Source organism: Tachysurus fulvidraco, chromosome 13 (assembly GCF_022655615.1).
Source record: "Tachysurus fulvidraco isolate hzauxx_2018 chromosome 13, HZAU_PFXX_2.0, whole genome shotgun sequence".
Lineage (NCBI taxonomy): Eukaryota > Metazoa > Chordata > Actinopteri > Siluriformes > Bagridae > Tachysurus > Tachysurus fulvidraco.
In genome coordinates, this window is record NC_062530.1 from 4,755,386 (window position 1) to 4,774,501 (window position 19,116).

Below are 19,116 nucleotides of genomic sequence, written 5' to 3' on the forward strand. Positions count from 1 at the left end.
GCAGAAAATCACCAAGGCATCAGTGTTACTGAAATCAGTTCATTTACTTTAATGGCATTTGGCTAACCTGTGTTACAGCAGATAAGAGTGACCCAAGCCTTTTGGTAAAACTGTCCCTTATCTGTTCTTTTTTTTTTTTTTTTTGGTCGCAAAGAATATTTGGTTTTATTGGCGGAAACTCAGCCACCTCTACTGTAACATGATATTAAACTTCCAGACCGCTTTGCTGTTGTGCTTTCAGCATGCAGGGTAAATACACTTCCAGCCATTTCCCTCAGGAGATTACAACCTTCTCTATTGCCCCAAGACATACGATCTGAAACAGTTGTGTGTACCAGATGTCTTGTCCTCACATGAAACTTTGCTTCTGTGCTCAAGCTCTTCCACATAAAATGTTGTATCCTGTGTAAAAAAAAAAAGTTCCTATTGTTAATCATGGCCTCCATTTGATCTTTCTGTCAAAACCTGATGAGAGAAAAATCTCTCTGTGCGCACTGTGTTGTGTCGACCTTGGAGTCGACGCTAAATCAAGATTTATGTGGCAGAAGCCAATGGAATGGTATCCGTTTCTTTGAGTGATGCGTGGGGATTTAAGCATGTCGGCTGGCTGTAAGTTAAACTTGATTGATCTGGGCCAAAGTCCAGTTCGAGAGATTAGGAGTAAGTTGATCTATTTCTCCCAACCTCCTCAGAGGAAATACAGGAGTAGTGTCAGGAAGGTGTGCGACAGTTCAGTGAATATTGTGTTAAATCTCTGATCAGTTTTTCTTCTGTCAAAAAAAAAAAATGAATGCTGACAAACAGTTTGCTCTCCTTTTTTTTTTTTTTTTTGGATGTAGATAAAGCTTATAGCATTTCTTCCAGAGTGACTGACTACAAACACAGTTCATGTTTTTTTTTTGGTATCATTACAGATACTGATACTGAAATTTGTAACCTACTTAATATTTTGCTAGAGGATTTAAACTTAATTCCAGACCTCTGATCAAATCAACATGACTGCTGACATCAGAGCATCAACACTTATCAAAGTAGTGGCTGTTATCATTAAATGAGTTGAAAGTGAATTTATTCCAAGCTCCAATTCACCATTTCTTTGGTATCTGAAACGCATTGTAACCATGAATACATGCTTTAGTTGTTGTTCATTTTATAATGTTACTTGTTTTTTAAAGTGCCTTTGATAGCTACAGTATTTATAGTTTTATTTTTGATTCAGTTGCTTCGGTTTTATTTGGATAGCACTTTATATATTGGACGTTGTCTCAAAGCAGCTCTAAAGATACCTAAACATTCAGGATATAAACGATAAAATGAAAAATTCGTAGGTTTAATTGTATATTTGTACCTAATGAAAGCCAGAGGTGACCGTGGTAAAGGGAAAAAACCTCCTGACAAAGAAAGTAGGAACCAGATTTAAAAAAGAATCCTATCCTTATCTTGGAGACATCAGATATATTGATTATAAATAATGTCCTTTCTATAACTTTATACTATATAGTCAAGTACAGGCGTGTAAGCAGGAGCTATCAAACAACCTACGAGTATAACTATTACCATGAAGCCCTAATGATGGAGACTTTGATGGAGATGCAAAATTGATCGTGGCCATTGCAGTCCAACGCTATCTCTATGGAAAAGTTCTTCTGTATAGCTGTACATAATGAATGCTCTGTTGTCATCTTTGTGTTGGAATCTCTCTTTGTTCATAGCAGCTAAACGTCAAGAGCTATGTCTTTTTTGTTTGTTTGTTTGCTTCAGTGTTAGTAGTATCTGTACCAGTACACCAGTATCGGTATTTCTGTTCTTGATAGGAAACATAGGACTAAGATGATTTACTGTAATGTTTGTACTGTATCAATACAGCTGTTTTAAGTCATATTTACATACTAAATGTATTTACATACATTTTAGATTGTAACAGTTTATTTAGGCCCAATAGCTGATAAAGTCGTATATAAGATCTAATCTTGGATTTCTTTCCATATAAGGATTACATAGAGTCGGAGCATATACAGTAAATGCTTAGTTCTTGCAGTTTGATAGAAAATTTGTATATTTTCAGATACAAAAGGCCAAAGCGATTTTGCCGAGCTACAGAAGCAGATCTCCTTTAACCCTCATTTGACTTGAGTCTTTTTATAGCACTAACGATTCTGTTATGGCCAAGTGTGAAATAAACATGCTTAGTGAGTCAGTGCTAGACATTCATTTCTCTCAGAAAATTAAGGGTCTGCGAACTGCTTTTCCTCCATTCTAGAAAATGTAGTGGAATTGAGTGGAATTACAATAGCAGAGAAAATAATGGAATCAACCTCCAGGTCAAATTTAGGCGGTATATCTATGATTGGACAGTATGACAGGTTCTCATTAGACAATCTGTTGTGAAATCTTTGGGATGCTCTTGCTTTAAAGCAGCAAAGATTTTCACAGGTTTAGGAACATTCCCCAGAAGGATGTAAGAAGTGAGAGTGACTAATAGAGCCTGAATTTGTTCATGTGCACTAAAATACCGATTTTGTGTCTAAACGAAAATAAGGTGAAGCTTTATGCTATTTTTTTTATTTTTCTCATTGCTTTTTCTCTGATAATCTTCCTGGAAAGCCTATATAAAAACAAAATAATAGAATATGTAAGAATGAAGTATTTGTGACAGTAGTTGCAGCATTGGTCAACTATAGAACTGGGTGCTGCTAAATTAGCACCTCCAAGGTATCTCCAAGATACGTCTTGACCTGCCTGAATAGGACCCAACGTTGCAGCATACTGCAAATGTAAAGAAAAAAAATTTACCAAAGACTTTTTAAGGAAATGCCTACACTTTTTTTTCACCTTCTCTACAGTAGATCCACTCATCCCTCCTCATTAGTATAACATGATTTTAATTTCTGAACATTAGTTGACAGGACAGAAATTACATCTGCATATGAATAGCAGACGATCCCTTTGTTTGGCTGAAATGAAAAGCCGAAGCTCTTTGTTTCCAAACGTGAATTAATTGTCCGGAATTTCATAGTTTTCTCTCACCGTCATCTCTCAGGCACGTCTCTACAGAATACAAGGTGCTATCAATAAAAGAGGTCCAGGTTTTATTTGGAGAGCTCAAGTGGCAGGCCTCAGTTTATAGTGGTTTTATTTATTTTTTATTTTATTTTATTTTTTTATTCATTAAACTGCATGTTGTTGCTGGATGCAGAAAAAAACGGATTCAGCAGAGATCTCGTCTCCCTGTCTGAGATCTCTGTATAATTTAAGAAGTTGTACAAACACGTCACTGAAATGTGATTGAATTCATGAGGTAAAGTTGGTTGGTAAGCTGTGACCAGCATAGCAATGAAATGGCTAATCATGTTAGCAGTCAAACTGGGAATACTTAATTGAAAAATCCCAGTAATTCTGATGCCCTTCTCTGCTGAGTAGTGAGCTGATGTGATGGAAGTGCCATTAGTAAATGAGAATTAATTAGCTGGCTTAAATAACTAAATGAGTCAATGGAAGCCTGGTTCATCTTTTTCTGTCTTGTTGGAAATATTATTGGAAGTTATTAAGAAGAGAAGAAGGTAGAAGCATAAATACTTTTTTTTTTCTAGTCTTGTGTAGTCATATTTGTCTCCTCGGTGTTAAATTAGCATCTGAATTTGAGTCATGTTGAGTCAGTGCCTTTTATTAACTGTACAAGGTTTTATGTTAAATCCCCAAACTGACTTGCTTTCTAAAGTGTCTCATTTTCCTGCATTGGCGTATCATAGTGAATAGCTAATTACATGAAACTTTAAGATAGAATGTACTGTATATCGCTATAGAAAAAACATCACATATTAATAACGTTTATTGGTGTATGGGAAATATGGATGTTGTGAGTTGTGAAGTTTCTAGCACATTCCCGACAAATAGACTGGCTTATTTCACATGATAGTTAAATACTCATGGATTAAGATATTATTGACAAGCCATTATTGCAGGCCTTCGTTCCAGAATGTGATATAAATATTGTATTATAATACTCCTCATACCACAGTGCTGTTGGATTCTCTCATTGTCTTGAAGTAGAGCAGTCAGGTAAGATGAAACTTGGTGTTCATGGTATTCCAACCATCTGTAATTGCTGGATAAATCTGTTACTTCATTATAAATTTATTCAAAAATTCAGTCAGGGTAATTACAGACCTTAGACCTAGGCATAATTTTTCCTATGCTAAGCTTGACCCTTCCATTGCCCATGAGGAAAATGGGGAATAAGGAATACAAAAAGTCAGATGATACTTATTCTTCTTATTTGCCTCGTAATTGATTTGACATTTGAGCTGAATCCATTAATTCTCTGGCCGGCTTTAATTTCTGTCCTTGACTTGTGGAGAGACAGCAGACAGCCCAGTGGTTGTGATACCTGACCTCTGTGTTATCTTTTCCCACCACCACTGTGAAGGCTTATCCTGAAAGATGTCTCTGGTGGGAGGAGCTTACAGACATCCTTCAATCTCTGACTGACAGCTTACTATGATGAAGAGATTCCATTTCTTCTCAATCACATACGCTTGAGACCTTAAATAAACTCCTATACATCAACAGATGTTAAATAAACTAGCGTATTTCTCTCTATATGCTACCACTGTCCTCTTTTTTGGCTCACATATACTGTCAAGCTTCCATATCTATCCCAAAACTCATTCACTCATTCCCTCTGTCCATTCTGTAGGGATGAAGTGAAAATAAGCCTCTCTGTGAAATACTGCATAAGTTTAATACTAACATAGCTTTAGCAGTTGTCAAGGAAATAATGCCAATTTCACAGGGAGTAGCCTCGTGAACAGAAACTCTGATTTGGTGGAAAAAGGATAAAAAAAGAAGACACTGGAGAGAAAATAGAATGAAGACTCTTGATTTAAGTGTTGTCAGAGACAGTTGACATTGGGAGGGAGAACGAGAGTGAGAACACTGAAGTGTCAGGGAAGGTTGAAATTGAGAGCGAGGCGAAGAATGAAAACAGTGAACTGTCTCCCTTGTGTCTAAAGGGTTGTCACAGATCGAGTGCTTCGCTGAGTTTTAAGCCGCTTTCTTATAAGCCTGATATAAAGATGGTCATTCACTCTTGTGTTTTCATTACATTCCAGATTTATGAGTTCATCCCGCTGGCAAGCTGTACATCTAAAGTAAATAAGTTTGTACTCTGCAAACTGGCTTCTGAAATGCCACCTCACAGCATGCAGACCTATCCTTGATAAAAATATCTAGGTTCTCTGCGGCCCACCAGATAAGCTTTCGACTGTGAAATACCTAAACGTCAAATATGCGTGACGGCCTGGGAAAATCCTACACCTTCTTAAATGGCAGTTTTAAATAAATATCCTACTGCAAAACTTCTGCTTAATCACAAATTAAGTTTTAGGTGCATTTGAAAGAATTTAAAGTTTACAATGGGTTTATGAATAACTTTGACGATCAGTGTAATCCATATTGGTTTCATCATCTGAGGTAAAAGACACTCATGGCAAACTCATGTCTTCGCTCATGGGAATATAATTGCTGATTAATTTGCTTCAGTGGTTATCTGAATGTGCAGGAGTATCACAGATAGGAAATACAGACAGAAAATGCAAGCAAAGCAATATATATATATATATATATATATATATATATATATATATATATATATATATATATATATATATCAAATAGAGGAAAATACAAGTAGTGCTAAGTGTAATTCCTTTTTCTTTTGGAGTGGGGACAATTTTGAGGTTAGACATTCGTTCACAGAAGTACGGGGGCATAGAAGCCATTATTATTGCCACATATACATTATAGCACAGTGGAATTCTTTTCTTCACATACCCCAACTGAAGAGGTTGGGGTCAGAGTGCAGGGTCAGCTATGATACAGCGCCCCTGGAGCAGGGAGGGTTGAGGGCCTTGCTCAAGGGCCCAACAGTGGCAGCTTGGCTGTGCTGGGCCTTGAACCCCGATCCTCCGATTAACAACCCATAGCTTTAACCAGTTGAGCCACCACTGCCCAAGACCTGGGTTTTTTTGTTCTTTTTTTGACGGATTCTGCTGTCCGGATTTGGATTGGATGTTCTTTCCACCACTGAGGGACAGTTTGAAGGTACTAGAAAGTGACATCTTGCCTCATTGAGTAGGCATTACCAGGCAACAGTCTTTCACTGATTGCAGATTGCTGGATGGAACATAAGCCTTAACAAGAGTGTTGAAGTAGAGGGGTTCAAACTTCCAATTTTTTCAGTATTTCCAAAAAAAAGAACAAAAAAAGTAGGTAGATACTCTTGGAGAATCGATCAAGTCGGCTATTGTCTCACAGGAAGTCAATTCTAGTGTATTTCCAGTAACCAAAAGGTATTTAAACATTAAATGTTCCTGTTATGTTTGTGCGCTAATATATATATGAAACAAACTGCTTGATTTTTTTTTACAACCTATTATGAGTCTAATATAAAGGTCTATTCTCTGCCTATGTGGCTGATATTTTTATTTCTTAATTAATTCGTTTACATTTTTTAATTTTTACTTATTTATTCATTTATTTATTTATTTATTTATTTATTTATTTATTCAATGGAATGATTAAAATGAAATAAAATTCTGCTTCTGGTTAATTCTGCTTAACAGTAGGTGGCTTTTGGCCATGTTTATTGATGAAACACAGCAGACTATCTAGCATATACTGAAGTATGACTTCTAGACTAGGGAAGGTCAGGAGGAGAGTGTGTTCAATGCTGGATAGGGATCTTGAAGCATGACCTGCTGAAGTGAAACCAAATGCTCTTCTAAATGATCTGCTTTGTTCTTCCCTAGCTTTCTTCTTAAGGCCCAGTGTAGTGTTAGTGCGGTTCAGTGCACTAGGATCAAAGACCTTTGCGTGGGAAATGTTATGGCAAATTCATCTTTTGCAACATACAAATTTACATAATTGATCAACTGCTTTGTTGACTACTGAAGGATCTACAGTATTGATTGTATTGCAGTGCAGAAGATGCTGCTTTGGTGTATATATTATACATTACTTCATGATCAGACTGACTATACGTTATTCCAGGCGCATTCAATGCAGTCATTTGTAATTGTACAACATTTAATATATTTAACGTTTGTGGCTTTTCTCGGTTGGAAGGTTAGACTGCTTGCTAGCAATACAACTCCTAATATTGCTTTTAACATAGGAATTTTTGAATAACAAAAATCATCATGCTCTTCTACAAATGTACGTATAATTCATAGACCATCCTTTTGTTCAGTTTTACACAGTGGAATTGAGCGTTTGGTATCCACTGAGAATCACTGCAGAAGTTGTCCTAGTTCCTTAAGTAGGGATAACCAGAGGATAGAGTGATATGAAGAGCTCGACCAGTGTGCACAAAATACTGTATGTTGGTGGAAAATCATGCACTTTTTCCTGGGTTAGATATTCATGGCGGTCCTGTTGTAGTAGTAAATATAATTGTGTTTGTAGCTGTGCAGTCTGTTATCAGTAACCAATGATAGCCAGTGACATGAATTGAATGATAAAAATGTTATTAACTTAGTCAATAAACTGTTTTCTATCCATTGTTTGTCTGCATCATTTTTTATTAAGGAACATGCTTTAGGGTGATGTGAATTTTCAGATATAAGAGTTCAACTAATGTTGTATTGTCATATGCAAATTAAGTGTATCTAAAAATTGTCACAACAAATTCTATACATAGATGGATAGATAGATAGATAGATAGATAGATAGATAGATAGATAGATAGATAGACAGACAGACAGACAGACAGACAGACAGACAGACAGACAGACAGACAGGTTTAACTGCATGCTAATATTACTCACTGGTTTCTTCTCTAAGTTCTGGACCATAATTATTTGAGCATGTTTGCAAAATATGACTATGTTAATTATTGCGAGTTTTATCTAGATTATTTATGGCTAATTGAAAATTAAGGCCTGACAACAGAAGACAGATAATTTTATGTAAGGCACAGTACAGTGATGATGACTCTATAGTCCCTGTTTTAGTAACAGTTGCTATAAAATATATATATATTTTTTTAATAATAAATTAAGCTGCTACTAGCTTAAGCATCTTTTTTTTTATTTTTGCTAGCAGAGCGAATTAGCTTATCAAAAGATTTATCTTGGCCATATGCATGCTAGCTACACATGCTATTAGTCAAGTTATAAAATAAATAAAAATGCAAAGCAAATTAACTGTATCCTTCATTGTAGTTACATAAAATGGTGAGGGGGGGGAAATACAGGTAAATTTTCCCAGAAGATTTCTCTCTCTCTCTCTCTCTCTCTCTCTCTCTCTCTCTCTCTCTCTCTCTCTCTCTCTCTCTCTCTCTCTCTAATTCAGTGTAAGAGAACATTTCTGCAACCGAACAAATGAACAATGACCAGTGACAAATAGACAGCAACCTTAATTCACCTAGTTATTTTCTTTATTCTTTTCCTGTCCCATTCTCTCACACATAAAATGTCTATTATGCTTATTGTATTGCTATTGTGGCTTGACATTTATGACAGCACTGAGATGCTGAAAACAGTTTAGCCAGAAAGTTTCCATAGCAACTGACCATTTACTATGAAAAAAAAATCCACTTCTTTCACCAAATAAAAACTGTCCGTCAGTCGCACAGCTTTAATGTTTATACAGCTGTCACGTAGACAATAAAGCCTATTAACATTAAACGTGTGTCATTTCCCTTTATGAATAATCTAACCATGTAATACTTTAATGCTCTTTGTTGTTGACTGCAAAGGTTTCTTTGTGAAGAGCTTTAGACTGTCGCATAGTGACTGATTTATAAAAATAAACTGTGATGATTTTTTTTTTTTTTTTGCTCTCTCTTGCACATCGTGACGTGTTTTATTTCTCTTATACCACAATTTGTAATTTTATTAAGAAGCAGTCTATATATTAAGTCTATTAAGAAGCAGTCGTTCCAGCAGTGGGGTAAAAAGTGCTGACACTGGAGACTCCTTCCATAAATGTTAAACAAATCGCCCTTACAGAAAGTATTAAATATCAACAACTATTCATTTGTCTTTGTTTATTAGTCATCCAATAATCCAATAACACATTCTGGCCAATCCGATTCAACAGGGTTGTGGTATAAATATAAATACATATCTCTCATGCTCTGGATCAACTGCTCATACTGTACCACTGAAGTCATTCATATGCATTGTTATATATACGCACAAGCCCTGGGTTGGTGTATGTGCTGTAAAAAGGTCTTTTCCCAAAACCCTTTGCATGATGATGCCAGATCGATATAGGGAGCTCGGTGCAAGATGCTCAGGCAAACAGATTCTCTTTTGAGATTGTATGAGGATGTGATGTAATACGGTATTTGACACAATGCCAAACATCGATTAAGTGCTGTATGGATCTTGAGAGCAGTTAGAGTAATTACAGTGATGGAGTTTCTGAAGAGAAAATGAGAGAATCAAATTGCTAATACACTTTCTGGTGAATAAGACACATCAGTTTGCTTACGTATACATATTAAAAGTTTGGCATAACACATGCGCACACACACACGCATGTACGCGCACACACACACACACACACACGCACACACACACACTAGAACGTCTAGAGAGGACGTGAAGGGGACATGGAGCAGCATGTGAATAAAGCTACTCTTTGAAGCCTGCAGATGGTACACATTATAGCAACAAGAGACTGACAGCCATTTTAATCTGTGACTGCAGGCACTTCCTGTGACCTGTAGCCCCTGACCTGTGAGTCAACACAAATGACTTGTTGCATTGAGTGTGACTGAAAGAAGTGTGGTATTTTTCTCATGTGATCCTTTTTGCCTCCACACAAACCGCTATCTCAACATTCTCACAGAAAATATATTATAAAATATATTATGGACCCGGTTCTATAATTCTGTTGTGCTGTAACGATGGTAAAAGTTGTAACCGGACTTTAAAATAAACGTATATGTGAGCAACGGTAATTCGGTTTAATAATAAACACTAAGAGACGTGTCGGTATTTAAGAAAGTAAACTGGAGAATTGTTGTTATAGTGATATTTTGTGCAAATGTTTATTTAACATTTATTTAAGGAGTCTTCAGTGTAGGTAGTTTTTAACAGAATGTTTTCTGCCATGTTAAAGTCTGAGAGAAAAGATCTTCATGCTGATAACATGAAGTTTTGTCTCAGATGTTCCACTATGTAACTTGATCAGTTGTTACATGATATAATGGCAGCCATACAGTAGTGGTACACAAAAAAATTATATATAATTGTATTTTTTAATCTACAAAATTAATATACATGAAAATTAATATCTTATTTTAAAAAAAATCTACCCAACTGTTGTTTCTATTAAAGCAAATAAAATACAGAAATAAATAATGGTGCTATTAACATTGATATATTTTTGTTTTGACCTGACATTTGAACCTTTTAACAGGAAATATTTTTTTTCTCTGGCACTTAGTAGCTTGTGTGTGTTAGGAGTCAAGTATTGTACAGTTGGTATTCGTTCTCATGCTGGATGGGAGATAAGAGTGCATTTACAATACAGAAGTGTGTTTACTGGTTATTCTGCCACATTGCGTTCCCAGGCCGGATCTACAGCCTGTGCTATCACACACCTGGCCACTGTAAACACACACACACACACACACACACACACACACACCCCTCATGTGGCCTGTGGGACGCTTTTAACCTTGACAACTGGTGAGAGCTTGCTCAGTGATTAAACATAGACAGTTTTTCTGCCCTTTCTTTCTACACCCCCATCCCTCTCTCTCTCTCTCTCTCTCTCTCTCTTTCTCTCCCTCTGTGTGTGTGTGGCATGTGTACACAGCGGTGTCCGATTGATTCCTCCTCTCTTCTTTTGTGTCAAGCAGCTGCTCTTCAAAGCAGCTTGGAAGAGAAAGGCATTGGGTGTGTGTGGGGGTGGTGGTAGGTGTGTGTGAGGGATAGACAGAGAGAGAGAGAGAGAGAGAGAGAGAGAGAGAGAGAGAGAATGAGAATATATGGCATAGCTGTGTGTCATTTCCATATCTCAGTGAGAGGAAGATTAAACAGATCCATGTACCACGTTTCTGTGTGATGCCACCTGCTGGAGTGGCATTACGTCAAATGTGCATCTTAGTCTATGCTTAGAAACCTATGGCATGCTGCTCTGGTGTTACAAAAAATATATTAGTAATTTATTATAAAATATATGTTTTTATTTTTGTAGCGATATTAATCTAAAAATGACACACTGTGCCTTTAATATATATACTGTGCCACTATATATATACATTTGTAATGCTTTTTGGTATGTATTTAAAATATTTCCTGCCAATTGTTTGAAAGCAAATTCGACTCAAACTTACTGGATGTCAATAAGTTCTGACATTGACCTAAGGAAGATATCTTTTTCTCTACATTTCAGCAATTTTCCCATTTTGACATTATCCCATATTTAGATGCTGGTGCCTTGCTGCATAATTGTAGTGGTGGAGTGAGGAATTAAAGTCAGTGTGGATGAGGAAATGTTTGCTGTAGAGTTAAAGTAGTAAGAGCAACATTCTCAGGTTGGATTTGATTTAATAATTTATGGTAATCTACCCCAGGTGCAAGATTAATAAAATTAATAAGCATTGGATAGAAAATATCATCATGACCTTTAGATTATTAAAGTAATATGTTAGTATTACTTTAATAAATAACAGCTTGCCTTATAGAAGCAGAAATATACTTATTTTTCTTCTCTTGTGCTACATCATTAGTTGAAAAAGACACTGGATCAAATTCACGATCTTGATCACTTCATCTTTTTTCTCAACAGAGCAGCAATAATATGTGATTAAACAAACTAATGGAGGCGTATGTTTGATTTCAAGGATGGTTAAATATCATTAAGCTTCTATACATTTACCTTCTGTGAAAATCAGTATTGTGGAGTTACTTCACAAAAGATGTTATTGAATGTATGTAATCATACCGTATGTGCGGTATGCTGTGAAATACTTACCCATAGTTAGCTGATCTGTACATTTCTGGGTACATGGGTTTTTACCCCAAAAGCATTTGTATAAAGGTATCACATGCTGTTCAACTACAAAGCATATATAAAACAATAGCCCTGTAAACAATATGAAAAAATGGCTTGGTAAATGTTAGGGGGAAAAAATGTTTCCTACTCTTTCAGTTCTGTAACCTCAACCTCAATGTATCATGAGGAAAATAACCAGATTGTTGGTGAAAATTAAACAAAGCTACATTTTAAGCATCTTCTGTGAATGCATTTCCCACTGAAGAGAAGAATTGTTGGGATGGGAGCTGTCATGATAACCTCCCGTGTATTTGTGTTTGCTTTGCAGTCCAGTTCGAGGGGGTGGAGAAAGGCAGGATGTCTCCGACGAAAGACGGGAAATCGAGGCCTCCCCAGCGTCACTCCAGCGGCTGCTTGGTCAACATGAAGATGAGCTCGGTGGAGCAGTGTATGCCGACATTGGGCGAGCGAATTGACCCCACCATGCCACTGGAGAGCCAGTTGTGAGTGTTTGAGAGAAAAATACACAATTCATGCAATGTTCTAAGAGTGTGCTCATGACAACAAACTGCAGGAAAAAAAAACATTTCCATTAAGGATCTGAAATGTTAAGGGCTAAAAGGTGTAGGATAACTACAGCAGATGTGATGCAAAATATACAGCGTAATTTCTGCAATTCAGACAAAGTGAACTGTTCCAGGAACTGTATACTGTAGATCTGAAAAAAGTCTAATGGAAAAGAGCTTATTGATATTATTCATGTTATAGTCAATTCATGTTATAGTCAAAATAATTTCATAAGAAAGAAAAAGGTGTGAAAACATGCTCCTGTAAAGGCTTCTGAAAAGATTCCTAAAATGTCCACGGAGATTTGTAGGCACTTTCTACATTGACTTGTGTTGTAATCGTGAAGATGTTTTGACACTCATCAGCTGTGCTTCATTATGAAGCGTGTACCTCATCATGAAGCAGATCAGATTAATCCCTGAAGGTCTCCAAGGTTATTTACATTTACATGCATTACTTGGTCACACCCGGTGACCAACAAGTGGATGGAACTGATTATGAGCCACACAAATGTTTTTCAGAATCACTTTGACTGCCAAGGCACTTGGCAGTCCTACAGTCTTCAAGAGGATGGATACCTCTTAGGGTTTGTTCTTAAGACCATTGCCTCAAGCATAGTCCTCCAGGTCTGAATTAGCAGTTCCACAAACCTGCCTTGTGCCATATGAATAAGTTAAATTTTAACATAATAAACTGAGACTGAACGTCTTGGTTTTGATTATTTAATGTGTTATAGACTTTTATATAAAGTGCAATACATGTTCATACCTACTTATAAAAACTTGTAAAATACATATATTCATAGGTACATTCTCTCTCTCTCTCTCTCTCTCTCTCTCTCTCTCTCTCTCTCTCTCTCTCTCTCTCTCTCTCTTCTACTCATCTCTCAGCTGGTATCATGGCGCAATCAGTCGAACGGACGCTGAGTCATTGCTGAGGTTGTGTAAAGAGGCCAGTTACCTAGTGAGAAACAGCGAGACCAGCAAGAACGACTTCTCCCTCTCTCTCAAGTAAGAGCAGAATCCTGAAATACTGTACTTTACTCTCCACTTCCACACTTAGCAGTGTCTGTCTGTAAAAAATCCTGTGCAGCTTGTACCAGAAGTCAGCTCAGTTTGGATGTTGGATGCCTTTTATTGCTATTGTACAATAGAGTACTGTATGTTTTAACACATTGTAGCTTGGACATGAATTGACACTTTATTTTAAAAGGCAGCATTTGGATATTTACATGATATATATTTTAATAGAAATTTATTTATATAATGTACCCAAAGGCATACATATTTGGAGAGAGTCTATGATTCTCTTGACCTTCTGTTTGCAAACTATTCCTGAGGCTGTAAACTGCACTGAACAAAGCTTAGTGGAAAAGTATTGTTCTTTTAAACTGTTCAGCTATTATTATTTGATGTTCTACTTCTCTCTCTCTCTCTCTCTCTCTCTCTCTCTCTCTCTCTCTCTCTCTCTATCTCCATAGTTTTCTGCACCCTCAGCATTTTCTGTGGAAATGTCTCACCCCCTTTTACATTGCTTTTAATGAATGTCCTCTGTATCTCTCGTTCCTACGCCAATTTTATTATTTTTGCTGAAATGCCACATTCTTAGAAATTTTAGAATGCTGCCCTCAACTGCACCAGGCCCTGTCTCTTATAAAGGAAGCTGGCAGTTCACCTGGTTAGGTTCAGTTCAGGCTGTCTCTATGACCATAAACACAGATTGTCAACTTTAACAGAATCACCTTTATTACATTCACCAGGAAGAGATGGAGGAAGGTGAGGTCAGATATGGAGAGATGGAGAGAAAGTATAGAGGGAAGTGATGAGGGCTGTAATGCTACTTTAACAATGGGAACGCAGTTACCGAGTTACATGTCGAGTAGTTCTCAATCTAAAAAGATTCCATATTAGCGCTCGATCTTCTGCCGATGATAAAACACCGATAATCTTTGAAGAAGAAAAAAAGAATATTTTGTCTATTGATTAGCTTTTAATCTACTTTGAATGTGAGAAATGAACAACAATATCAGTTAAGGACAGGTTCATGAAAAAACTCCAGCATTTTTCCACCTTTTCTTCTCCTTTTCCATCACATCTGTAGCCTTTTTGCAAATACTGTACCACAGATAATAATTCTGCTCATATATTTACTGTACTGAGGAAATTCTAAAAATTTGGCATCTGTTAAATGTAATATTGTACAAATAATTTAATACAAATAGACTTCTACAAATATGGTTTACAGATATTTTATATCATCAAAAATGTTTTTAATGAACACACTGATAGACTATTCAGCAATCCCCTTAACTTACAGTATATTAAATGGAAATATTTTTAAAATAAGCCTTTATTCAACAATCCATTTAGTTTGGAGTAAACAGGCTTAAACACACACATGCTGGTGATGTAGAAAATCAAGATGAATCTGAACACCAATGAAGTATTAATTTAACTATAGTGTCTGCTTATATTTCATCCACAGTCAGTTAATATAATTGGTTATTAAGTTTTACCTCCTTAAAACTCAGCAGGATCAGTAATTAAGTGGTCTGTAGTGGCCAGAAAATACATCCGTTTACTATACTAGCACATGCCTTTTATGATTTAACAATCGATCACACACACTTTAGCTTCATATACAGCACACAGTATGTGAGCTATAACTAAACACATTACATGTGAGATTAGATCTGCTGTTTCTGTTGGACTGAAATTAAAGACCAGTATAAACATAACGTAGTGTGTCACAGAGAGGACATGACGCTGTCCTGAGTTTGACCCTGCTTTCATGTCTTATTTACCCTTTCTGTGGATATACAGACATAACATGATGATGAAAATAAGCAGGAAGAGAGAGTTTGAAAAATAACCATAGACAGAACGGATCAAAGATTATTTTTATAAAGCTCTACGCCTGTCTTATCATGTTATGGTCTTAGTAACCTTTACTATGGCTATTCAGACACAACATAGAGATGAAAACAAGGAGGATGAGAGCGTTTTAAAAAGAAACTTTGCTCTGTCTAAGCGTCATGGAAGCTTGTATTAGTTGCTGAAATGAGATCTCATCTCCTCTAATGATAATGAAAGCTCAGAGTAATGATGGCTAGCTAATGAAGCAAGTCTGTGGAGGGATGAGGATTAATGGTTGCAGGTGATGGAGAAGTTTATTTATTTCATAATTCATCTGCAGAGCATCCGATTCCTGCTTTGGAAGAAATGCCCTCCATGAATACATATTACATATACACGGGACCTTCAGGTGTAAATGCTTTATATCTCCGCCTACTGAAATATTAATGTCACTTTGAAGACATCAACATGTGCTGTGCATTAAGATGAGGGCTTTCTGTGTGACACACAGATTCCCATTTTCTTCTTTACTAAAGAAGCAAATGTTTTATTCACATAGGTCATTTATTCACATCATCTCCTTGCGTGTATGGATACAAGATCGATTTTTTTTTATAAAGCCCTTGATTTGTTGAAGTATGTTCGAGGTAAAGGGGTGAAAGTACCGAGTGTGTTAATGGTGTAAAAAATGAAGCGATGGAATATAAATGCAATGGATTATATAAGAAAGGAATATAAAAGTAGGCCGAGTCGCTTTTAGAGCATCACTGCTTCACGATCGTGAACACATTTTCCTGTGTAAGTACAGTTATTGGGTCAGCTCTTAAGTGACAGTTTGTCAGTGTGTACCATTTTCTTTTGTCATAAAAGAGGTGAGTAATGCAGTACAGAGTAACAGAATGTCATGCTGCCTTGTGCTTTTTTTGTTTTATGTGGATCGGTATTCATGTAGCTGATGTAATAGATGTAAGATTTAAACAAGGAAAAAATAAACCAAAAATGAGAGTTCCACTTTTGCAGAGAATTAGGGTTGCTTTAAGGAAAATAATCAACAAAATGGTAGCGTGATGTATCCTGATGTTAAATGGAGGAGTTACTGTTACTACACCCTGAAGTAAATTATTACAGATTTTTATTTATTAAAGGACACCACTGTGTTTAACTATTTATTATTATATTCAGTGTTGTGGCATGTTTATGAAGTTAGGACCTGTTATAACTAACATCGTATGTCGGGTGTATATCAGGTTGCTTCATCACCTTTTAAAGTTAATGAAGTCAAATGAAACACGTTGTCTGAAGACTTTCCCACAGTGAAAAGCATGGAGAATCCTTATGGAGAGCATGAATGTGTCAATTAGGAGAGGTTTTTCTTTGTTATGCAACAACACATATTTAAGCTGTGTTTAATTAGTCTTAGATTATGCTGAGCTTCCACCGTACAAGTCCTTGTGAATAAGCTGTTACTATTGAAATAGTAACCTATTAGAACTAGCACAATTATTTCCTAACCTACATTATTTCGCAATTTTTGCTATTTGTGATAATGAAGGAACATCAGCGTGTGAACCTTACACACAAAACGTCTGTACGTTCAAATTATCTGCCGTCTTTGTCACAAGGGTATACAAACTTTTGCACTTAACTGTGCTGTGTGCTGTTTGTGTTTAATGTGTACTGAATCTGGGAATATGTAATACAGTAATATAATGCCAAAGTGACATTATTTGTTTAAAGATCAGCAAAAAAAGCACAGTAAAATTTCCATAATTTTCCCTCTGACCACAAATGTAGTGGAGCAGCCAAGACTTGCTCCCAATGTTTGGCAATGAAGCTGTGAGGTCAGTGTCAGTGTTGCTGAACCATAAAAGTTATAGCCTCCGTTGTAACATCATGCACATCTCAAGCCTAAATCATCACATGCTTACTTCAAGCTAAGTCAGGTTTTTAAGTATCTCAGACATAAGTGATTTCTGACCCAGTGACACTGGTGTATTTAAAAATAAACAAAAATAGCCTCATAAAGCAGCCTTAAAAAAATTAAATCAAGCTATTCTTCCCAGCGGTTTTATAGTACAGCATCAGTCTCAGTTATGTGCAAGTTCAAAGGTGAAATTATAAAACAGAAATGATTTATATGATAATATATTTCTAATTTAAACGTGTATTTTATTTTATTTTTATGTAGACTTATTGTTTCACGAACTACCGATCCACACGGTGTATTTGTATTGCTGTGATGTTAGATTGTCATGATTTAGGCTTGGGAATAAACATTGTTGAGCTGACTGACTAAAATTTTTTAACAAGCTGTTGTTTACATGTAGGTCTGAAAGGAAAATGTTTTGAAAATTAGTCTCCCTAAAACCTCACCATAGACAAACAGCAATTTATTCTTCATCTCGTCATAGCCCTCAACTGCATGCAGAAGCAATTTTCCACATTATTAAATACAAAATAAATAGCCCTGGTTTAACAATAATCTGTTCATTAGTGTACACTGTAAGTAAACATAGACAGGATCTTTTGTTTGCTTTACACTCTCTAGTCCATTGCACTAGATTTTCTGCCTTTGGAACATCAGCCATGGTGTTATCAGTCATTAAACTACAGTACTGTAAAACTCTGTATTCTCTGCCTTGGTCAAATTCAGATATATTGCAGGTTTATATTCAGACATGTTATAAATAAATATACTATATATATATATATATATATATATATATATATATATATATATATATATATATATATAGAGAGAGAGAGAGAGAGAGAGAGAGAGAGAGAGAGAGAGAGAGAGAGAGAGAGAGATAGTGTGTGTATATGTGTGTATGTATATATATAATAACAACTGAGACATTTTGAAGTCAGGTTTTGTTTATTTTATTTACTTAGCAGGGAAACTCCAGTTTAAGCTCTTTGCAAGCTAATCTTTTGTCAGATTGCTGTGGCGTGTGAAGATTCGCTCTAAGGTGGAAACAATAACTGATTATTGATTATTTTCCTATAACAGCATGTCCTGCCATGTTTTACTCCTTCACTGGAAATTCACTGGAAATTGTAAGTCATTTGTTTTACGAAATACAACACCAGTCAACACCAGTCAACACCATGTACCGTGGAGACCCGCTATCTAAATCTCACATGTTAAAACGAATCCTTGGTCAAAAATTACCAAACCCAATTAAAGGACACCATGATAATGCCACCATTTTCATCGGGAACCATTGCTGGCATATCTCCCATATCAGCCACCCTGATAAATTGCGTTTTCACTTTTGTTTGTGCTTCTACGATGAGATAAGTTGGCTCATAGCCACTCGCAGCCTTCAGGGGATTAGATATAATCAGATACAAGTCTGCCACTAAGGAAAATCTCAATAATGATGTATTGTGAGGTTTTCTAGGCCTCTCTTTAAGTCTATTTAAGTCCTCTTGCTGCCATGATGGTGAGATTAATCAGCACAAGTGCATTTAGTCTTATAGCGCTTTTCCCTGCACTGGACAAGTTTAAGAGCATCGTGGAGAGCTGGGGCTTGTCGAAATGGACTCTCATTTTCTTTAACGATGATGAAGCCTCGGTTAACGATGGCCGTCTAATGAAATGAACCAGAGGGAGGGATCAGAATAAATAGATTTAGGTGATTGCGGAGTTTATTTATATTTTATGATAGGTCTG

The 19,116-nt window shown here is 36.3% G+C and overlaps 1 protein-coding gene across 3 annotated transcripts in view; it reads left to right on the plus strand.

Annotated features, from left to right (window-relative positions):
- The window catches only part of zgc:158464 (uncharacterized protein LOC791139 homolog), a 126,405-nt gene that overhangs the window by 101,161 nt on the left and 6,128 nt on the right, over positions 1-19,116 (plus strand). For all 3 annotated transcript variants that reach the window (XM_047822420.1, XM_047822421.1, XM_047822422.1), the window contains 2 exons: positions 12,344-12,518; positions 13,473-13,592. In XM_047822420.1, coding sequence (XP_047678376.1) covers positions 12,344-12,518; positions 13,473-13,592 — 295 coding nt within the window. The remainder of the gene's footprint in view (positions 1-12,343; positions 12,519-13,472; positions 13,593-19,116) is intronic.